Raw genomic sequence first — 25,466 nt, forward strand, 5'->3', positions numbered from 1 at the left:
TTGGTTAAAGAAATGTGTTTTTATAAAAAAAAAAAAAATGATAAAGACTCAAATTTTACCAAAATTGCTGGTAATCTGTTAACAAATAAGATATTGTTAGAACATAAAAGTACATTCATGTATATTGAGATTTGATACTATATATTATATATGAATTTGAGTTAAATTAAAACGTTTAACTTAATAGTCCTGGTGCGAAATGCATTCCTGGGTTATCGTACCTACCTCTTTCAAGTTCCACATCTTTGTCAGATGTCATGCTTAACAGTTGTACAACAAACCAATGTAACTGTTGTTATAGCATTCGGGAAATTATCAAGCGAATGTATAAGTATGTAGAGCATCTAGATGTGTCTTCAATCATGCAACAATTTTAATACATTTCTCATTTACAAATACTAACTGTTAAATGAAAAAAAAATATGAAAGCCATTGCATTTCAGAAGTACGACACACGTATCTATCAATATACAATAATTACATTAGATGTATGTTTCATTATAATACTTTATTCTGATTGGCTAACTGCACATCACGTGTTATTCCGTAAGCAGTTACATTGCTCAATACAACTTTTCATTCATGATAACACGTGGTCCAACAATAAAGTGCACAGGTGAATTAAATAAAAAAATATATAAATTCGTGTTTTCATGATCATAGCTAAAAAATGTAATTATAAGTATTGAATGCTTCTTTTCGTAACTTTATAGGGTTGTAAAAGCGTTGACCGTGCGCACATTTTAAGAATGAAGCGCTTCCGCGCTTCATACAAAATGTACTTCGGTCAACGCTTTTACACCCCAATAAATTTACAAAAAGAAGCATTCAATTCTTAAATGATTTAATGAAAAGAAAGAATGCATGATATAATTGCACCATTTAGTTCTTAGTGAACTAAATTACAGGACATTTCAATAGTCGAAGTAAAATCAAGATATTTGATTACAGCTACATGTAATCTGTTCTTTCAGAATTCAAAATGATTACATAATAGCACTGTGGTTTCTTAATGTGTTTCAAAAGTACCATGTTTCTAAATCGACATTTTAATTTTTAGTACGCATAACATCAGTGTAATCAAATGACTCAGAATTAAACACGCGAAATTACTTGCACTTGAAATGGTGGACAAGTTTTTTTTAGATTCAAACCGTATCATGATTACAATTTGTATTTGCTTGGTAATCTTTTTTCCATAAAGTCTCCAAAATGAAAGAGTGAAGCTGCACCTTTTTGATTTCTACAGGCTTGATTCCTATATGATCCTATATACAACGTATAACAAAGAACAGACAGACCAAGTCACAAATTCAAAACAAAGTTAACTAAAAAGACATACGAGTTTAAAACAAAGCTTATTAATCTTTGCATTTAAAGAAATAAATGTAAATAGACAAAAATATATAACGACATTGCGTGTAATGCCTCGTCAATATGAACAAAATAAGCGTGTTGAAATTGATGTTCACAGAACAACGGATTTTAGTCACTATACAAATCATTGATGAATTTGATGAATCAAATTATGACTGACATTTCATGTTTCTGTCCAGTTTTACAGTTGGTATCGGCGATGTTATAAAATTTACGAAAGACGCATTTACATGTACAAATGTAAAATATAGAGATGTGTTTTTATCCTGTAATTAGGTGTTCTACTATACAGATACAGCCCTACAGATATCGCTATGCTGTATCTGCATACTATACAGATATCGCTTTAAAGCTCCGCCCACTGCCGGACTGAGTATTGTATGAACCTGCGTGACCTCGGAATGTGTATTGCAGTCGAATTCCAATGACGTATCAATTGAGAATTAACGATTACTTTTATCGTTCTGTTTGTTTTCAAACATTTCTTTAGAGCAATAATAATCACACCAATTTTCTAATACCATACACACATGAACGCTAGTCTTTTCTGCAATGACAACTATCGATTTCAAAACTTAAATGTGTACGATTGTGTAACAAAAACAACCATGTCAATTTCAGCTTAGTGAATGTCGAGTCTGAAGCGAAGGACAACTCGTACACTTCTGTTTCAAATTGGACAATGTTTTTCTATTTGTTTTTACTGTTGAAACAAGTTGTTATGTTAAAATAGATAATTATTCACCTTGAGCGATGTATTATTGTTGACCATTCGAGATTCTTTTTTTTTTTTTTGCGAACCCGCCTTCAGCTGAATGAGTGATTACTGTATCGTCCAGGGATTGCAAACGAAAATAAATGCAAAACGTTTGTTTTTGTGTCTTTCAAAACACAAATAATATACAGAATTAATTGCAGGATAAAGACAATAACTGTTTAGTGTCTTTAAATATCAGCTGTATTTGTACTCGGCTCGAAACAGGTGTAATAGCTCGCTAAAAGCTCGCATACACCTTATTCCCTAGCCTCATACAAATACAGCTGATATTTAAAGACACTAAACAGCTATTGTCTATATTTCCATCATTGTGCTTTACTTTTATCACTGTCCATGACTTGTGAAAAAGACGTGTCTCATTTGTGGTAAAATTGATAGGGTAATGAGAAGATAGAGCATAAAAACGAATTAGCACGAACTACAATGTAACTCTGATGTCGTTACCTTCGTAAATGAAGACTCAGAAGTGTAAATTTATTGTGCTAAAGATGAACTACCATACTGTCTTTTTCTAATTTAATGATTTAGCCATGCACATGGGAAAATAGAGCGATTGTTTATTGTACAAATATTTAAAATTAGTTGCATTCACGAATACATTTTCCAATTAATACACTTCTTTTACAGCAGTGATTAGCTGAAACTAGGAGCTGCGATATCTTGAATATAATATGAAGAATCTCCTCGACTTTTAATGAAATATTGTTTTCTGTTTAAAATACAAAAAAGAAATACACTGTATAACGATCGATGTGTGAATGAAAAAATGAAGATAAAATATATTTTCCAGTAATTAAATAAAAATGTTCAATAGCTTTAATAATGGCAGTATTTATATAATGTTATCTAGATTTTGTAATCACGGTCTTGGTGTTTCAAATGAACATATTCTTTACGAAACAATCACTTCAGCAACAAATCTAGACAGTGTATATTTATACAATAGTTGCATTGAATGACCTTAAAAAAAATCTTGAAAATAAATTAAGCAGACGAGTCACGTATTATTCGAATCCTTTATATGTCCGCCGTTTGTGGAGAAAAATCCGCAATTATCTCTTTTGCATTAACTAGTACGCTTAAGGAAACAGTGGACGGCATATCAATTTGCGTCTTCCAATTCTTACTGATCTTATCAATTACATTTTTTGTCATCTGGAACTTATAATCTAGACAATACATTGATTATAATTATTGATATCATAGCCAAAAGCTTTTCTTTGTAGTCATAAATAATAAAATTTATGATAACAATTACCGTTTACAAAACCTGCGTTTCTAAAAAAAAGAGTTACAACTTAGTGAATGCCCTAATCATACATTTTTTTATCGGACCAAAATTATCCACCAGTCATCCACGTGAACTTCTAGGGCCTGTTTATCGAACCTGTCCTAAAATCGGTCGTAAGAATTTCTTAACAGAAGTTAGGATAAAGTTAGGACCGACTTACGACACGTCTCAGTATGCGAATCGAAGCTATCTTAAAATTGTCTTAGCTAGGATGTCCTAACAGCTGTTCTTAGTATTGTCGTAAAGAAAATAGCAAATTAAAAGTGAAAAAAATGAAGATATTGTAACAAATTTATCCTATTACTATAATTTCAAAAAAAATATTAATAATTATAAAATAATTATTAGTTTTAAATTAAAGGTAATAAATAGGTTTCTATATTATAATTGTACATTTGAACTCTATGAAACAAAGTATACGACATAAAAAATAAAACTATCACGGGTAGTAAGGTCGTCATATTGTTAGTACAGTGATTTTGTCATACATGTAGTTTGGATAAGTTCGACATGACGGTGTTAAGTGTTTTTGATGACAATCAATGCAAAAATGTAAACATTCGGATATTTTGTAAAAGGAACTTCTGATCAATAATTCAAGCTGGTAAGTACCTTTGTATAAAGTAAATATGTTAGTACATCACAAGTTGTATCATATAGTTAATGATTTAACACAGAACAAAGCTTGCGAATGTCAAAATTTAAAAGTTGCTAATTGGTTTAACGTGCATAAAAAAAGTTATTATCTTTCTGTCTGTTACATCACATATTTCTTTGTGATAAAATACTGCCGTCAATTATTCTGAAAAATACCTACTTTTGCACTCAATTCAAAATTACTGAAATATCTGTGTCATGGTTTGGTTCATTCGTGTCATGGTTTAGATCGACATGTTCGATATGGTTCAGTTATGTAATTCTTGTCGTGTATAATGAAGAGTTACTAATAAAATTAACAACAATTGTTTCATTTGAAACACAAAAGGGCATAAGAACGTATATACAATGTAGTAATATGTTATAAGTTGATGCAATATGATTGCCAATGAGACAACTGTCCACCTAAGATCAAATGATGTAGATGTTAGCAGCTATGTGTCATCAAGAGGCCTTCAACTTTCAACAATTATCAAAACCATACTTCTTAGCAAGTTATAAAAGGCTGCGACAAAATTAAATGTATAGGAACTCCAATAAGAAAACCACCAGCCTAATTTCTGTTCAAAATAAATAGCAAAATATGATATACAGTTACAAACGATATTCACTGCACACTTAACTTGAGACAGTATATACAAAATATTGCGGAGTTAAACATGTTTGTGGGCTCCCCAACCTCTTCTACGTCTTAACCATGGCAGACATGTAAGATTTACCAGATCGGTTTTAAACAATAAAATCAAAAGTTGATTTATTGGGACCTAGTTTCAAACCAATGACAAATTATAAAAAATCATGATTACAAGATAGCTTCCTATCAAATTTCAGGATGGAATTCTGCTGCCAATATTGTGAGCTGTACAATAGTTCAATAATCAAAGGTACCAGGATTATAATTTAGTACGCCAATTTATACATATTTTCAATTCTAGGACACACCATACTAAATCATTGCATAAAAAGTAAAATATTTGAAAGAATTAAGTGATACTATACACGATGTATTTGTAAAATATTACTGCCATTGTATATAAAGTGCGAATCAAGTTTGTTCATTTTCACTGTTATGTTCACTGAGTATGACGGGGAAAACTGCGTTTGTTTACTTTTTGAAAGTACGAAATAATTGATTTAAATGTATATTTTAACAAGTTTAAATAAAGATTAAAGTCCAAACAAGTGTAATTTAAGCAGCTGAATTCATAATAGCGTTGACTGGATGCTATTCATTTTAACTATAGTTGCGATGAATTATCACTGAAAGTGCAATCATTTCTGCTGTGGAATTTTTGCAGGTGCGATGAATTTTCATTATTATTTTATATGATTACGTGCAACAACTGAAAATAGTCTTAAAAAATGACTTTAATACTGATGATATTTAAACAGCAAGCTGGTCGTAGATGATCACTTGAATATACACGGGTTTAACCAACTTATGGTTGATTTCGGACATTGTGTTCTGTTCATCAATATGTTTTCTGTACTTAATTTTATGGGGTTTTTTTTTCGTCATAGTTCTGTACCGTTCGTAAGTAAAACATCGAGAACATAGTTATGAGAAATTCAAACATATATCAAGGTGACTCGATTGTTGCTCGAACTTTCTTTACTGTATAAGATGTATATAAAATGGCATTACAAAAAAAAAAATATGCAGCCATCCAGACGTCAAATGTAAAGCAATTGTTTGTGCGAGACGAAAACGTTACCACTCATCAATCGTGAAATGAAGATCTTTATGTGACTTCTCTTTGATTTTCATAGATGCATCCATAAGAGCTATTTTCATAATGCTTGTAGTTAAACGGTTTGGATGGCATGTTTGCTTTTTTAGTATAAATGTGTGCTCTATCTCAAGTGCAATGTCTAGGCAAACATGAATTCAAACCAAGCAAGCAAGTCTTAAGTATGTTCTGTATATTTAGACCGAAATCGTAAACTGCTTTTCCGGTAGCAATCATTTGATTTTCGGGGGGGGGGAGTCACTTGAAATGGCACATTAGTTTATATATCTGAGGGTTTTTTGGAAGAAGATCTATATCAATGTTTTATTGAAGAAAATGAGTATAGTCTCATTTTCAAAATTTTCCTATGGGCGGGGGAGGACCAAAACCCTCCTAGCAGGCACGGATCACTACGTGAAAAAAAAATATTTGTTTTTGATTGACCCTGGTAAAAATTACAAGTTACTTTGCCTGGAAAAAAAATACAGGTTATTTTGCATGGAAAAAAGTTACTTTGGTTCCATGTTTAAAAAATCCAAAGCCCCCCTCTCCCCTCCCCCCATGAGAAAAGCAAATGGTTGATACTTTAGCTGTCCAAGATATATGTATACAATGATGGCGTGTCATAGGAAAGGATATATTTAATCTTACATATAGATCTGGGTCTGAACAAATTATCAGAGAATATAGAATTGACAATATAAAAAAGAAGATGTGGTATGATTGCCAATAAGACAACTCTCCACAAGAGACCAAAATGACACAGAAATTAACAAAATATAGGTAACCGTACGGTCTTCAACCATGAGCAATAAATGCCATTTTTACGACATTTATTGATATATTACCTCAGACTTTCACTCACAAAGTATGCATATATAATCAATCCTTCTGACTTCATAAATTATGTTAGAGAGTCAGCTAAATTACGACTTTATATGATGAAAATTAATTAAAATACTTCTGTGAAAATGCATCGCATAAACTACAGTTATGTAATGAATCGCTCTACAGTGAAAATGAAATGTTGATATCATCATTCAGCAATAAACATGAATCGCATCCCAAAAACAACAAAACGGAATTTGATTCAATATCAACGAGCTGAACAACAAACCATGTTTAAAGTTATACTACAATAATTACATTAGATGTATCATGTTTCATTATAACACGTTATTCTGATTGGCTAACTGCAGATCACGTGTTATTCCTTAAGCAATTGCATTACACAATAAAACTTATCATTCATGATAATACGAGGTCCGACAATAAAGTGCACAGGTGAATCAAATAATTTTTTTTTACAAAGTTCGTGCTTTCATGATCCTAGCTAAAAATGTAATTATAAGTATTGAATGTTTCTTTTTGTAACTTCATAGGGTTGTAAAAGCGTTAACCGTGCGTACATTTTTAGAATGAAGCGCGTATTGATTTGTATAATGATATCGAAAGCTTGTTTAAAAGAGGGACGAAAGATACCAAAGGGACAGTCAAACTCATAAATCTAAAACAAACTGACAACGCCATGGCTAAAAATGAAAAAGACAAACAAACAACAGCAAACACGACACAACATAGAAAACTAAAGAATAAACAACACGAACCCCACCAAAAACTAGGGGTGATCTCAGGTGCTCAGGAAGGGTAAGCAGATCCAGCTCCACATGCGGCACCCGTCGTATTGCTTATGTGATAACAAATCCGGTAAATAGTCTAATTCGGTAGGTCACATTCATGAAAGGGAAGGGGATTGTAGTTACGACGTAAGGAACATATCCGATATCATTTGTGAAACGGTTATTCCATAACGGTCAACCAACTCGTGATGGCGTCCGTAAAATTTACGAAGGGATGATTTCAACTTCACCATTTGGAACTCTTGGTTTAATAGCTTCCTTGTGAGCAGCAACCCTCTATCAAGAAAATCATGATAGGAAATGCAAGCACGGGAATATCGTATAAATTGGGAGATATATACCCCGTATGCAGGTGCTGCTGGAATGTTGCTACTTAGAAATGGAAAGTTCACAATTAGAAAGCTGAAATCATCTCTTTTGTCGTAAAGTTTTGTTTTCAACTGTTTTAAAAGAGCAGTGACTTTTAAAATTATATTGTAGAAAACTTACGAAAAGTACATGTAACATGACATGTTTAATTTAAGCTTTGAAAATTACACCCACTAAATTTGGTTAACTTGACAGGCAGTTAATATATAGTGTAACTTCGTTCAATAACTGGCGCTATCAAACAAATTTTCAGTATTAAAGTGAAACACATATATGTATTTATTTCGATCTAAACCATGACAAACTTGACCAAACCATGACGAATTTCTAGACTCTTAACCGAACCATGTCAATCTCTTAACCAAACCATAGCAATTCCGATATCTTGCTTATTCTGCAATAATTTCGTGAAACAACAATTCCAATGTAGATCGTTTGACCTCCAATACAGATTCAAACATCTTATTTGCTTTTCATCTGCTCGTGTGAATAGAACTGAGGCAATAGTTTAGGAAAGTAACATAAATTAACCATGTCAAACTTATCCAATTTATGACAAAATCACTGTACTAAACGTTCCTCGATATGACGACCTTACTACCCGTGATTATGTTTTATATCAATATAAGAATTGAACAAACTAACTGTAAATAGTTAAAAATTTAATATAAAATAGGTAAAATCATTTGAGTGAGCTGAATTCGAAGTGTCACGGTTTCATACTAAAAAGTTCAAAGGAAAATCTCGTGCATCGTTGCATAGTTCATATAAATTTGGGTACTTCAACCAATATATAAGCAAAAGACTAAATTCGAATTTCACCGATGCAAAACTATAAACTCTCCTCGACGACGTGGAAAAGAGTAAAGCGTTGCTTTTTTGGTTTTGCAACCACTGATGGTGGTGAAAAGAGGGCTAAGGATTAAACCATATGCTATCATTTGATTATTTATGAGGGGTGGAAAAGGAGGCCGGGGTGATGACATTTGAGAAAGGCAGGAATTTAAAAAAAAAGCAGGATGAGCAACTTTGAAAAAAGTAAGGAGGATAACAATTTATGTTAACAAAGTCAGGTCAAAACTTACAAAATAAGGCATGACCGTGTCGGGTGAAATATAAAAAGGAAAGACAGAGATTACAACAATAAAAAAATCCAAGCCTCTCCCCCCAAACCCTCATTTAGTTCCCCGCAATAAAAATCAAATGAAAACAATACCGAAGTCATATTTGTTTATAAAAAAATTAACCATCCTTAATATTTCCTAAAGTTCGGACCATCCTAAGACCATCTTTAGACACCTAAATTGGTATTCTAAAGTTAGGACAATTCCTAGGATTTTCCTATGTTGCGACATGTTTAATAAACCCACTTTGGACTCAGATATGTCATAAGTTGGTCTTAGGACACATCCTAATCCTAAGAGTGCTTCGATAAAAAGGCCCCTGGTGAGTAAATCCTGGTTTAAATTAAGTGGTAAATGAATCGTATCTTTATGACAATTTGAATTTTTCAAAGTGGTATATTTGAATATATGATTAAAGTTTATATGCAATACTTTTGAAAGTAAAGGCAGAATTAAGAGTAAATAATGGTTTTTTTTTTAAAGATGTCTACATTTTTGTATAATTGAAAATATTTAAACATAGAAAACTTGAAAATAAAATCAAGTTAAATTAATTCCAAATGCACTTGCAACTTAAGTGCATATAACGCTTAAAGTGGATCTTAAAATCTTTTCATAGTAAAATCTAACACATTCTTTCTGGTATAAAAATTTGATGTTGACTTATTTATTCAATAATCACAGCATCTGCAGAAGCATACATAACAAACATTACAGTGTTGATTTTGCATTATTTGTTTAATCATCCTGGTAAGAGTTGGAGCAGAAAAAAGTAACAATTCACGTGTTCTTTTCCAGTGCATTGATTCGAAGCCAGCAAGTGAACAATTTGATGGCTTTTTAATTCCTTATTTTATAAGTATCTGAATTGTTTTCTCATTTAAAAGACGACCCATGTGCAGAAACGTTCTCGGCTGTAATAATATGTATTGAAATTGATGTGTGTCAAACAGTGATTACTTGATAACAGTCAACAGCTTGACAGTTTGACGTAGACGGCATTTGTTGATGACAGTGGCAAATTTAGAGAAACCACAATGTCATAGGGTAGAGATAGTGGTTTATTCTAATTAAATGTACCGTCAAAAACATTGAGACTAATTGTTTTCAAAATATCTCATTATATATAACGTTTATATTTTCACGTATAGCTCAATCGAAGAAGAATTACGTATTAACCATAATATTAAATCATAGAAACATAAGAACATGGGCAGACAATTCTACACTAGATACAACATGACGTAGAAATCATTATGCATACTTGTCCAAGGAAAGATATTTTAATTGTTTAAAAGTACAACTAATTCGTTAATGAAGCGCCACACAATTGTGGAGTGGTTTGCGTCGGCAAGTGTCACATTTAGCAACGAATATTAAGTCCGTTGTTTCAAATTTAAAAAAATCAAGTTGATAAAAAGACAAGCGAAAAAGCGAAATAGAAGTATTTTGCACAACTGCTTTGACAAAGCGTTTAGATTTACAGACCAAATAGTTCAGATCGAAGAAAAGATTTTGGTGAAATTTGACAAAATAGTCCGGATTTAACCATAATTTAGGCCAAGGAAACATAGATCGCAGGTTTGGAAAAACTATATTAAAGTCGATATGTAAAATCTTCTGACCAACACATTATGTTAATAAATCTCTTTTCAGTCGACACATGCGTTTTTGTCTCAAGTCCAAAAAATCCCCAAAAAAATGCCTGCTTACCTTGATTTTCGTGGAAAATCAAAATGGGTTCTATTTTTGTCGTCATAAAAGGAATGTAGCAATTAACGTAAATTTTCAACAGATAGAAGAACCGGTATTTCCTGTTAAGTTATTGCTTTAGTTATGATTTATTATGAAAAAGGCCAATCATATCCAGAAATCAACGCCACTTTGCTTATTTGAATATTTTTATTTATACTTAAGAAATCGGATAAGGGTCATGGAAATTAAATTGAAATGATAGGGAATTTTGAAAAAGATGTCTGTTTTAACTTTAGTTTAAGTGATAGACAAGTTGCGGGGGCAGAAAATAAATATACACATCAATATACAAGCCAGTCCAGTTCAAACTATTATCACGTGGTACAATTCTCATTTACAAATTATGAATATTAATTAGCAAAAGTACTATTAATTTCTGGCTATGTAAATCCTCATTCGAAAATGGGGGCATAATCGAACCTACTTCCTTTTTCACAAGTCGTACTCTTTTGCCAAGAATTAGTCCAATTTGAGGGAGGTAATCCAATCTTGTCATTAAATTTATTTCAAAGACTGATAACTCGAGCATACATTGTTATCCCTCCATCCCAGCGTGTGTGGTTAAATGTCGAGGTCTGGCAGTTAGTACTTTGTACTTTTTGTCTCTTATCTTAAATTCATGTTATAAACATACACAACAAATTTTCTGATTATATCATGGAAATTGGTAATATATCAAGAACCGACTCTGTTAACATTTTGAATATAGTTTTCTAAAATCGTTCGTAAAACCCGTTCTTATGAACGTAGCTATAACAAGTTCTTGTCTCTATGACACATTCCCTATTTCCATTCTCTATTTTATTTCAGTTTTCATGCGTTAACTAGTTGTAACAATTTACAACGTGTCTTTTGTTTTCAAGTTTTATATTAATTTTATTTAAATTTAATTTTTCATTATCATTTTTTTTTTATCGAAGAATGCATGATAGGGATTTGTTTTACATATAATTATGTGTGTTTGTTAATACCACTTAACATTTCGCTTGTTAAATTTGGAGGTCGGTTTTTTGTCCTATTTTTTTACTTTTAATTCGTAATTTTAATCTTTGATATAAAAGTTTGCCAGTTAAATAGTTATAGCTCTCCATTCGTTTGCTCATTCAATAAATTGGCATTCCGTCTACGCGAGCAACATTCAACAAAGTAGTCGCGTAACAAGCATAACACAGTTGTATTTTGGGTTATGATTAAAGGATGATGTTAACGTCAATGAAACAGCAATCCAACGACTAAAATAACATAACAACGTCTAAATGGCATTATTCAGTCTACATATATATTGTTTTCTTATTCTATCGAAATATATCCCTTTTCGAACCCATTGTATAAAAAAAATCAAAGTGTGGTTGCCGGTGATCTCAGAAGATGATAGGCCGAGTTACAGAGTCATAACCTTTCTCAGCTCCCTGAAATGATCAAAATGTTCTAACCGGTGTTAATGAAATTGACAACTTTGTGGAAAGTGGAAGTCACTCGAAGGGGAACAAAGGTGACAAACGCAACCCCAATAATTACAGACCAATAACTATTGTGAGCTGTTTCGGAAAAGTCTTTACAGCGGTATTAAATGAACGCCTTAAAAAATTCTCAGAACAAACATCTCTTCTTAAAAAAAATCAAAATAGTCCCCGAGAGAAATACTCAACAATTGATTGCGCGTTTCTTCTGAACTCTCTAATTGAAGTTTTACAACACTCAAAAAAGAAACTTTTTTGCGCATTTGTAGACTTTGAAAAAGGCCTTCGATACGGTTAATCGTAATTTCTTATGGTTTAAAATGTTGAACAACAATATAAAGGGGAAAATGTTTAATACTATTTTTAGCATGTACCAGAATATTAAATCCAGCGTCAAATTTGTGAACCTTTCGCTTGTGAAATCGGTGTCAGACAAGGAGAAAATATGTCACCGTTTTATTTTCTTTATACTTGAATGACCTAGAAGACTATCTCATCTCGGAAAATGTTTTAGGTATGAACACAATAAGTAAAGATATAGAAGAAAAACTTTGAACTTTAAAGAAATGATTCATAATTCTCTATGCAGATGACACTGTAATCATGGCAGAATCATCTGACCAACTGCAACATGCACTTAACAAATTTAATAAGTATTGCGAAACCCGGAAGATGCGAGTAAATGTTGCTAAAACTAAAGATCGTAATTTTTTCAAAAGGAAGAACTACAAACCCTCCACTTTTCCGATTCAACAATCATCATATTGAAACTGTAAAACACTTTAACTACTTAGGAATTATTTTCAGCAAAACAGGCAGCTTTAAACAATGCAAACAACATCTAAAAGACAAAGCAACAAGTGCAATGTACGAAGTTTTAAGGAAGGGAAGAATTCACAATTTATCAATTATAATTATACTATTCTGCTATATGGATGCGAAATATGGGGTTACGAAAACATAGATATACTAGAAAGAGTTCAAACTAAATTTTTTAAGCTATTTTTACATCTTAAGTCATCTACTCAAAACGACTTCATTTATGGAGAACTGGGTCGGTATCCCCTAGAAATAGATATAAAAATTAGAATTGTATCTTATTGGACAAAGTTAATTACCGGTAAAGAAAGTAAGCTCGCTGCTGTAATGTTTAGATACCCTTTCAAGTTTAGTTAGCACAAGAAGCAACATTTCGATCGCGATCGTTAGACAAGATTAAAAGTATTCTAGACAATTGTGGATTCTCTTACTTATGGTCATTCCAAAACACATCACCTCACATTAAATCGATAATTAAACAAAGACTAGAAGATCAGTTTACACAGTCATGGTCAGGAAAGGTAAACGATTCGCCTAAAGCCCTGAATTATCGCCTATACAAGACATCACACAATTTCGAACACTTCCTTAACGTACATTTGTACTTGATGATAAAGATGTAATAACAATGTCGCGGTTTAGGACAATGAACCATAAACTGCCGATTGAAAATGGTAGATGGCAAACATTCCCCGAGAACAGAGAAAGTGTCCGTTGTGCAGAGTTGCTATAGGTGACGAATACCACTATGTAATACTGTTTTAAAATTTAATGCTATTATGAACCAAAAACAGAAATCTAAACTTCGAAAATTGTGCCAATTTATTAGAATTATAAATGACAAACTGGATTCTCTCTGATGTTAACCTGTCGGCTATACTGATCATACCGTTGTAAAAACTCATATTTTATGCTTCCTCAACAAATGTACATATATACAATGTAATGTAAACTAATGTGTTTTTCTGTATACCTTTGTCCAACTTAGGTGATACCAGAATAAAATTATATATAGTTTAGAAAAAAAGGTAAATTTATCTTTTAATCATTAGAGAAACAGATTATTACATAGTAGCGCGTGGATTATCCGATTTATCCAATCTCGATAGTTAACTCATAAATTTAATACGCAAACAGAAGTTATTCAGGGTCTATAACCATAAAAGCTCAATACTTAATACAATTTTCAAACTTTAATAAATTTTAAGCCTATGAACTCAAGTTTTGAATACTTGTACGCAAAATCTACTTAAAAGGGTTGTGGGATACAAGAGAAGATGGAACAATACGTTTTCAACTATTTCTGTAGATCATGATATATAAAGAAGCGTACAGTTGGTCATTAGAGTAGCCTTGGTTCTTCGTTGATTGATATAAAATAATAAATCATATTTTATATTCTTATTCTTGATGGCGTATCCGTTGGGTCTGTCTTTAAAAAAAAAGAAAAAAGAAGAAGACACTAAGGGGACACTTAAGGCTCACAAGTCGAGAAAAAAAAACCCAAAAAAACTAAAAAACCTAAAAACACGACAACGCCATACAAATAAGGCGTAAATTAGTAGACATATGGAATGGAATAAAATTTACATACAAATTGTTTCCATCGAGAGAAAAAAGGGGGGGGGGGGTCTTTGCCAAAAGCACCAATGAGAGAATTGTTATCTGAATTTTTCTTTATGAAGATATTGGCATAATAAACAACTCTAATTGAATAATCACGCTATGTTTCCACACCAAACAGTTTAATTATGCATAGTAAAGAACGGAAAAAAAACTCGATCAAATATGGGATGCGGTGATTAGAAAAAAATAGAACAGCAAAAAAAATCAATATTGTATTGATCGACTACCTATCTCCTTTATATTTTACATGTACTCCGCGAGAGGTTATCAAAGATTTTACCTTATAATATTACAAATGTGAATATTATTTATTTCATAAAAAAAGATTTTATAAAATTGTCATTCCCCTCTCTCATATCCTCTGTCTTTCCCATCCCACCACACCTTGTCACTCCTCTATCACATTCAAACCCCTTCATGTGCTCTCTCATACACACGAACACACTGTCCACTCAAACCCCTCCATGCGCTCGCTCTTCTCTTCACTCAAACCCCTACATACACTTTCCTCTCCAATCAAACCCCTCCATGCACTTGCTCTTCTCTTCACTCAAACCCCTACATACACTTTCCTCTCCAATCAAACCCCTCCATGCGCTCGCTCTTCTCTCTCTCACACACCCACTCTCTCATCTCCACTCAAGCCCCTCCATACACTCACTCTGTACTCTCTCACTTCTCTCCTTTCCCTACATACACTCACCTCTCCACTCAAAACCCCTCCATACACTCACTCTGTACTCTCTCTCACTTCTCTCCTCTCCTATCCCTACATACACTCGCCTCGCCCTCTCTCTCTTCTCCACTCAAAACCCCTCCATACACTCACTCTGTACTGTCTCTCACTTCTCTCCTCTCCATGCACTCATATCCCTACATACACTCACCTCGCCCTCTCTCTCCTCTCCATGCACTCCTATCCCTACATACACTCACCTCGCCCTCTCTCTCCTCTCCACTCAAAACCCCTCCATACACTCACTCTGTACTCTCACTTCTCTCCTCTCCACTCCTAAACCTACATACACTGTCCTCGCCCTCTTCTCCACTCCTATCCCTACATACACTCGCCTCGCCCTCTCTCTCCTCTCCACTCAAAACCCCTCCATACACTCACTCTACTCTCTCTCACACACACTCAGTCTATACTCTCTCTCTCTCTCTCTCATCTCCACTCAAACCGCTCTATACACTCAATCTGTACTCTCTCTCTCTCCACTCAAATCCCTTCACACACTCTAATCTCCCTCTCTCTTATCTCCACTCAAACCCTCCATACACTCACTCTATCCCACTCATAGTCTCTCCTCTCACGTACTCTCTCCACTCTCAATACTCTTTCTTCTCGCACTCTCTACAATCACACACACAGTCTCGATCTTTAGCCCAACCCTTCACTTTAGCCAGCCGAACTCCTAACTTAAAACCAGCTATTAACACCCCTCGACCTTAACCAACTGCAATATTCACCCTTTTTACCCTTAACAGACTTCACCATCATACCCTTAACCCTCTAAACCCTTCGCATACCTATCCGTTCATACTCCTAACTATACCTACACATAACCCATAACCCTAGTTACCGCTACCGCCAAAAGTACACCCCATCATTTCACCTGCCCTACACGACCCCTACTCCTCTCCCAGTGAATGCTTTGTATACGAATGTTTCCCATCCACATGAGAAATTTTAAAATGACAAACATTCAAATGGCTATGACCGTACAAAGTTCTACTCCTTCAGGACTGTGGACACCACAATCCATCGGGGAAACGCCGCTGGCTACCATTACCTTGGAAAGGTTGGTAATTGTCCCTTCAGATAACTTTCATTAGGTACGAGTATAACACTCGTTATATAAATATAAGTTAGAAAAATCTATGCTTTTTATTGCAATGAAAATGTCATACTTGACCGGTCTTTTAACATTTTACAATTTGCAATATATACCTATATGAAGATACAACTTTTTTTGTTTTCATTTTCATATCACTTTCTTTAATATACTTGACCCTTTTTATGTTCAGTTAGCTAAACAATTTCTTACATTTAGTATGCACAAAACATTTTAAATGGGATGAAATAAAGGGTGCTAACTGTGACAATCCTTAAGTCCGTGTTAATATATAATGTAACAAATATTTGCTAATTAACAGATTGTATGTCAAAAAAGTTCACTTGTCATCATAGTAATCACTGAACTGTAGAAATATCAACTGAACATTAATATCTTAAATTTTAATTTATATCATAAGGGTTTTTCGAATGAATTAAAAGTGGTTAATATATAACATTTTTTATCTGACTCTCAAAAACTCTGTTGAATAATTGATATCAGCCCCTGTTGTTTCTTTCTTCTTGTCTTTTTTTATAGCCCTTTAATTCAGCAATATTCGTTCGATGCCTACTTTCGTTAAAGACCAAACAGCCTATTTATTTCTACCAGTGATTTTTCCTTAAAATTTTGTGTGAAGGTATTTCATGATTTGAGGAACAAAATATGATGAAAAAAATTGGGGGTCACCGACTTAGTTTTGTCGCTATAGCAACCTCAGTTTCGTGTTTTCCCGAATATTAACATATATTTGCTTCTTAATTAAACTCTCCAAAAAATCCTTTATATCAAACCTACAAGCATGATTCTTGTTTCACGTTAAACAGTAGATTTGTAGCTATCAAATACAGGTTCAAGAATTTAAGACTCATATTGTTTTGATCTTTAAAAATATGTTTTATTTCATTCCCGCCAAAAATAAAACGTAGAGATGAAAAACGTTTCCAGTATTAAAAAACATCTACCAGTGATTTCTACATAATAATTTCAAGAAGGAAAGTGCCATGTGCACTCTACAAAATAAAGCCAAAAAAAGTGTATGTCACCGACTTTTCAAAAAAGTTATGAGTAATTTTCATGTTTTTTCTCGTTCGTTTTGAAGAAAAGAGTTGTCTTTCTTCAGAACATTGCATCTGACGTCATAGTACAAACTTTCCTTGCTGGAGCACTATTTGAAAACAATCGCAAATTGGACGTTTGAAACCCACATTTAAATTTCCAAGACTAACAACTATATTCACCTACTTTATTATCCGATAATACAAGAGATTAAATGCACGTGTCAGTATCAGATCTTATGATGTTGTTGCCTCACAATAATAACCTTCAGAAACCCCATCCGTCGGAATGGAAAATTGTTTGAAATAACCTTTCTCGCCGCTTTTGTTAGGAAAATCTGTTTTTGTCCTCTGCCCCTCATAAGCAAATTTATTGAAAAAAAAGAAATGAAAGATGGCACTGGCTAACTACAGAGTATTTGACTATATCAGACTATATAAGTGTGTTTTTTTTATCACGTCAATTTCAGAAGTTTGCCGTAACGAACTCATTTACTACTGTTGACAGACCGGATATACAAAAGCATGGACGGACTTCTTTATACCATTTTATTTCCCGACTAAGATGAGCGTATAGAAACTATTCCATCTAGTTTGTGAACTCATTATTTCTAAATATTTAAGATATAAGGAAATCAAAATTTATAGGTATAATATATGAATTAAAGTTTTTGATTCTAAAACGTTATACATCTATCATGAAATACAATCCCTGTTATTGCTACCTCACGTGTTTTGAATAAACCAGAGAGTAATATAAGTTACAAAAAGTTTTAATTCAAAAATTAATTTAGAAATAATTTTCTGTTGAAAACTACAAAGTAAGATTTCTCAAATGGGATAAAATATTATAAATCTAAACTGCTAATTTTGGAAATAAAAAAAAAGTCAAAATTGTTGCCGGCATTGAAAATCGAAATTTGTTTTCAATCTTTCCGGTCATAGTTTTAGCTAAATGAAACGGGGGATTTTATGTTGGATATTATCCTTGGAAGCAATTGTTTTTGTCATATTAAGTTAAATTTACAACTGTTTTATATGTTTTGCCTTACAGCTAATTTTCTAATGCATGTAGGGTGAAACTTTGGTTGGCTTCCTTGCTTTGTATGTATCAATGTTTATTCAAGCTTTGTAATTAATATTATCTTCATATATAGGTATGTAAACCTTATATGATATTTAAATTCAGTTGGACATTATCACAAAATATACAAACAAAGCTAGCAACTAACTAAAGTGTTGATCTACTTACATTAGGAAATTAGCTGTACGATCAGTGGGATCAGGCGAAATGTTTACCATTACTTCTTAAGACAATTTAAAATGAAACAAATGACAAACGACAATGACCCTTTGTCATAATTATAAGATTTTGTCAAATAAGCAGTATAAATAAATTTTAAATTCATTGCAAGACCTGACATTATTTAACGATAATCATCCAGACATCAGTTACATGCATACGTTGCCAGTATGTCAAAACTTCTAGGAATAATTTTTTATCGGCCTGACCTTCTGAATACTCAATTTTAAAAAACTTTGAAAAATTGACATTAAAATTAAAAGGATCAAATCACAGGGAACATGTGTACTAAGTTTTAAGTTGATATGACTTCAACTTCATCTAAAACTACCTTGACCAAAAACTTTAACCTGAAGCGGGACAGACGGACGAACGGACGGGCCAGAAAACATAAATTGAACATAAAAACTATCACCTATCTAATAACCGGTACCCTGTACACAATTGAAAGAATAAAAAAAAAATGAAATGCAGATCGGCGGAAATATAAGACAAAATCTACGCATGTGAAAGAATAAAAAAAAAAAAATGCAGATCGGTGCAAAAAAGTCGAGATCAAAATTTATATGTTATTGTTTTTATTAGAACGAATGTTAAATATAGTGTCTGTATCCATTTGTGTTAAATTTCCACAAGCTATCAGCTCGACGTTTAATTCCTCTTTTCTTGGGAGACGTACTTTTTTAAAAGCGTGCACCATGTTGGAATCCGTGAAAAACGCGAAATAGGACGTTATACTTTGACGTTTTCTCATTGCTAGAAACAACGTCATAGAGATTTTATGTCACTACCAAGTTGCGTTAGTTGATGCGCATAAACAATAGGCTGTTTGGTCTTTAATTTCGTGCTTTCATGTGAACCACAAATTTTATGTTCAACACATAATCTATATTTAAATATCCACGAAAATAAATGAATTTACAGTTGTCAGGTTTGTGATTTTATCTGGTAGGTCGTTGATTTGCGCTGTTATAATGTATTTCGCACATTGGTTATTTTCAACAAAATAATCCAATCATTAATAAAAATCATAATGATTACTTTATTATGACTTTTATCAATTATAATTGAAATTATTGGTTCTAACACTATTGGTTTATACAGTTTTACTTTTTTCACAACCAAACAGAAACTCCGCGAACCTTTTTTTTTATGTTTGCGAATGTCAATGTTAAAGGAAAATTAGCTACGAGATAAAACGAAAAATCCAAACATGTTTTTCTTAAATATGTTCCATCATAAATGAAAGTCAAAAAGTAAAATAATAATTCACTTTTTGCAGCCAGTTTGGTTAACAAATTAGATAAAAAAAATATGACTATAAAATTTAATCCATTCAATTCTAGCAAGAAGAAAGGAAATACATAATTTTTCTCGGAGTTCGGTATTTTGTGATTTAACTTTTTATCCCCCCCCCCTTTTTTTTTAAAGAGCAAGTGAAACAAAAGTCCGGATACACGCCTCCTGATATGCAGTATTTTGTCTTCTTCGTATTTTATTTTGCATTCGTTATCTTTTTTACCTCCTCTCTCTTTCAAAAAAAATATTGCATTATTCTGAATCCCTTTGAATTTTATATCCGTTTTCAAAACGTATTTATTTTAAAACCTTTCAGTAATCACTATACAAACATTTTAAGTAGCAACACAATTTACAACAAGAAATGAGCTGTCAAATTGAGAGCAAACCCGTTTTTATGTATTTAGATGGTAACTGTTAAACTAATAATCATGGTAGCTAGTACGGATGAAATAAATGCATTCTGATGTATAGCATGTTCAGGCTTGTTTGACCTGACGCGTTGTCATTCTATTTTCTAATCTATCAAGGAACAAATGTCCTTAACAATAAAAAGGAAAATATGCAGTATAAAACTTCAACTCCATTTTGTCATTTATAATAACATATTACATTTGAAAAGCATTGGATGAATAGTTCATAAGTAATTGCATGGTAACGTTATTGGATGAACAGTTCATAAGTAATTGCATGGTACCGTTATTGGGTGAACAGTTCATAAGTAATTGCACGGATACGATATTGGGTGAACAGTTCATAAGCAAATGTATGGAAACGACTGAAAGTGCCATTTTCCAATTTATCAAGGACCGTAACTCGTTCACGGTAAAAGTGAAAATTGTCAATATTGAACTTGACCTCTCTTAAGTCATCAGTAACAAATTAAAATTAGGAAAGAGTTGGTTCAAATGTTCATAAAAGAGAGGTGAAATAATAAAATAAACGGTACCAATTTTCTTGCACCAGATGCGCATTTCGACAATACATGTCTCTTCAGTGATGCTCGTGGCCAAAATATTTAAAATCCAAAGCTTATATAAAAGATGAAGAGCTATAATCCAAAAGGTCCAAAAAGTATAGCCAAATTCGTGAAAGGAATCAGAGCTTTGCATGAGGGAGATACATTCCTTAATTTATAATAATTTCTAATATTTTGTATCAGCAAATGAAAGATACCAACTGGACATTCAAACTCATTAGTCGAAAATAAACTGACAAGACCATGGCTGAACATTAAAAGACCAACAGACAACATTTTTCAATCTGCCATGGACCATGACTCTGGATGTCATCAATAACAAGATATCTAAATGTGGAAATCAATAATTGAACGATTTATAAGTCACGTCACGGAAAAAGCATCAAGTGCCATTTTTCAATATATAAGGGACCAAAAGTCATGAATGGTATAGGTCAATTTTTAATCGTCATTATCGAAATTTACCTCAATTTGGCATCGGTAGCAAAATGATACAGTTTTAAAAGTATTGGCTGAACGGATCATATTAATTGTTGCACTTAAATGTTTGGCAGTCGCCACATGCCGTACGTCACCACTTTAAAAACGGTTACCGATTTTCCGTTAAAAAAAAACCAGGTTACATTCTAGTACGCACTAATTAGGTGACTAAATAACCTCGATAAGTTCTCAATAAATATTTGCCACAACGTACCTAACAAAGCTGAAAATTTGCATGACATTTTGTACTCCGTGTGTTCCGATTTAAACGATACAATTCTTATAGAGGTTTTTTGTTCAACTTTTCAGAATCCGGTTCAGTGATTTACATGACAATGATTCTAGGAATAGCACGATTTGATTACAACTTGAATGTTAGACATATTTATTTTTTTTGCTGATCAAATATAAGGCATAATTTATACATTAATTTTAACAAGTGGAATTGTGATTTATCTAATAAGTACCGTACGATGAGGTTAAAAATTATAAAGGGAATTGTTACATATAAATGTTTTGAACTTCTAATAAGTAGATTGTTTGAAGTTATAATCCACCAGAGAATCGAAACCTTCAATTATCCCTACCGTTGTTTGTGAAATAAACAAACCGAGTCAACCACTATTTCTGTAATGAATAAACTTGCAGTATGAAAACAAATATTAAAAATAATACTTGTGCAAAATCAGAACGATCAAGAACTAACATCACATGATGTACAATGTATATGATAAGACACTAACAAAATAAAAGTCGGAGGAGATAACAGTCACGATGTTATGTGGTCTGTTTTTTATATCTCTTTAATTTATATTGATACGGCAATCCATGGTTTAAAGATGCACTCGATTATGTTATAATGTTATGTAAATCTGGTTTATAGGTGCACTCCTTTATGTTATAATGTTATATTATTTATAACTAGTATTACATTCTAGAAAGATATTTCTTTTTTCACTCATTGTCATATAAAAGAATATTAAGTATTATTACATGTATACTATTTTTTTCTGATTATACAGTTCACTTTTTCAGCCTTCTGCTTCCCGGACAGTTGGTTTAAATGTAAACGGGAATCCACAGTTTGCATCCTGGGCAACTGAGGAAATTGTAAACAGGAAATATTTGGAATAAACAAGTATCAATTTAAAAAAAAAAAAAAAAAAGTCGGAAAAGGAATAATTTAATATCGAAAATGTTCCCTCTCTAAGACAAATATCGGACACCTTGATGGTTGACTTGGAATATAATATAATAATTCCTTGACTGTAGTAGGACTGACTACCAAAATGACATAGACATTAACAACTATAATAGGTCACCGTATGAAGGCCGTACGGTGACCTATAGTTGTTAATGTCTGTGTCATTTTGGTCTTTTGTGGATAGTTGTCTCATTGGCAATCATACCACATCTTCTTTTTTTATATCATCATAGATAGATACAATGTTCTAGGATTGAAATTGTGTATTTTCGCCGGATCTTCGTTTTTTATATCATCATAGATAGATACAATGGTCTAGGATTGAAATTGTGTATTTTCGCCTGACGCGCGTTTCGTCTTCAAAAGACGAATCAGTGACGCTCGAATCAATAAAAGTTCAAAAGGTCAACTAACTTACGAAGTTGAATAGCATTGATGACCAAATAGTCTTAAAAGTTTTGCCAAATACAGCTAAGGTAATATAATTCCTGAGGTAGAAAAGTTTGGAAACAGTTAGTTTATTTACTGTAAACCAACTTATTTTCGCGAATACTTTATTTCGCGTTTATACCCAGCTAGTCAACTTCGCGGCGATTTTATTTCGCGATTTTCTTATTTACTTATTATAATGTAGTTGAATAGGGAAAGATCCAAGTTATTCTTTTTAGCGACGATTTAATTTTGCGTTATTTTTCTACTCGCGAAAGTCGCGAAAATAAATCGCTCGCGAAATTTAGTTGGTTTACAGTATTATGACCATATCAATGATAATAAGAAGTGCTGACTACTTGGGTGCTGATCATGCCCTAAGAGAATAAAAACTCCACCAGCAGTGGCATCGATCCAATTGGTTGTAAAAAATCTCATCATAGATACAAGAATCCGGCAACGTTATTATTTTTTTTTTTACATCTGACCCATTGCAAAGAAAATTACTACCTCTATTCAGTATATTATTAGTAACCTTGTTTTCTAGTAGCAGTCCAAATTTCTGCTCTCCATCTCTTCAAATTTACATTGCATAATCTATTATGTTTATTGTAAATGTGTTCTTGTTCTGATTGTGAATGAAATATTTTCAATTTGAATTCAGAGCAAGCAACAATGAATCAATCAAATATAGTGAAAGAGCTCAAGTAATATGAATTAACATAGATAAAACGACAAAAAATAAAATAAATAATTTGATAAAAATTGCCATGTTTTACTTTGAACGATTTGATGAAAAAAATAAGATAAAATAGAGTAGGTTGCGTGCATGTCTTTGATTCAAGTGGTTAAATTATCAAACTTTCGATCAGTAAAATCTAACAAGAAACATACGAATGGAATTGAAATGTCATACATCTTAATTAAATAACAAGAATTTAAGATTGATTTGAAAATATCTTAATTTTCATCAGAGGAAACACACAGGTTGCTTGAAAAAATAAATTTAATGCTTTTTTTTTGTTTTTTTTTTTAAAAAAACCCTAAATATTGACAAAACACTTTTAGTTATAAACGTAAAGTAAACGTAAAAAAGCAAAGAATTGCAATAAAATTTTAATAAATCGAGATTTTGCATGGTCAATTATATATTGCAGATAGCGATAGAAGAAAAAGAATCATCTTGAAAGTAACATGAAGAAATTTCAAAAGCTGCTGCTTTTTGTTTACTAATGACAACATTTAACCAAGTAACCTCTTCATTTCTTTCATTTTGAAATTGTGTAAAATTGGACAAATGTATTCCCCAAACATTAATATTTCTGAAATGGGTATCATACAGGTATATGTAAATAAAACAAATCTCTGTGTGAGCAAGTAAAAACCCAAACGCACACGTTAGGCTCGTGGGAAAAAACTATTCAATTCTTTATAACTTTAAACAATAATTTTAGCAGTAGTACTATGTGTGTTTGTGTACTACTTACCGTTTGTAATCGTCTTTCTGTCCTGACAGCATGAAGCACCAAAGCGTTTCCAACAAGGGTCAACAAAGATAAGATGGTTAAGGTACAACCGAGCGGTATGTCTCGCCATAGCTCACGGTTACTTTTTAAAGTAAGTATAGCTATCGCTGTCGATATGTTAAAATCGTTATAGGATCCTGTCGTATTGAACTCGTCAAAAATTTGAAACGGATTGATGGAGGAATTTTCAAAACCAAACAAAGATATACTTGCATCAAACTCCGACGTCCAATTTATTGTCATCGTTAGAAGTACATAAATCCTTTTCTGAATGCGTATACTTATTCTCTATATATTATCATCCATTCATATATTCTATTAGATTTTAAAACTAAGATTATACCAAACATGTCTCTTTTGTTTTATTCCTTTCTGAATTTAAAAACTTTCTCCAACAGTTGCTTAGTTGTTAAAACGTCTTTTATACAGCAACTAAACAATCAATTAAGAAGCATTAGCATTTCAATAAGGTAAGAAGTAGTCTATATGATGACATTCCCAACAACCAATAGCGGGAATCTGTTCACAAAAGAAATATTGCTTACAATTAGCAAACTGTCCCGTTGTGATTGGCGTTATATTACCATATCAAATCGACCCCTTTTAACAGCAAAGCCACATCGATCACACAAAAAGATATTCTATTCCATTACTTTACAGAATCGTACAATATGACATCGATTCACTTCATTCATAGATGTATATGTATGATAACTAATAGAAAGTG

At 32.5% G+C, this 25,466-nt stretch overlaps 1 protein-coding gene across 1 annotated transcript in view; it reads right to left on the reverse strand.

Moving 5' to 3' along the window:
• LOC143074493 (histamine H1 receptor-like) overlaps positions 1-25,081 on the reverse strand; it is a 72,893-nt gene extending 47,812 nt beyond the window's left edge. The window contains exon 1 of the mRNA XM_076249930.1: positions 24,701-25,081. Coding sequence (XP_076106045.1) covers positions 24,701-24,982 — 282 coding nt within the window. The 5' untranslated portion in view covers positions 24,983-25,081. The remainder of the gene's footprint in view (positions 1-24,700) is intronic.
• Between the last annotated feature and the right edge of the window lie 385 nt (positions 25,082-25,466).

Source organism: Mytilus galloprovincialis, chromosome 1 (genome assembly GCF_965363235.1).
Source record: "Mytilus galloprovincialis chromosome 1, xbMytGall1.hap1.1, whole genome shotgun sequence".
In the NCBI taxonomy this organism is placed as follows: Eukaryota; Metazoa; Mollusca; class Bivalvia; order Mytilida; family Mytilidae; genus Mytilus; species Mytilus galloprovincialis.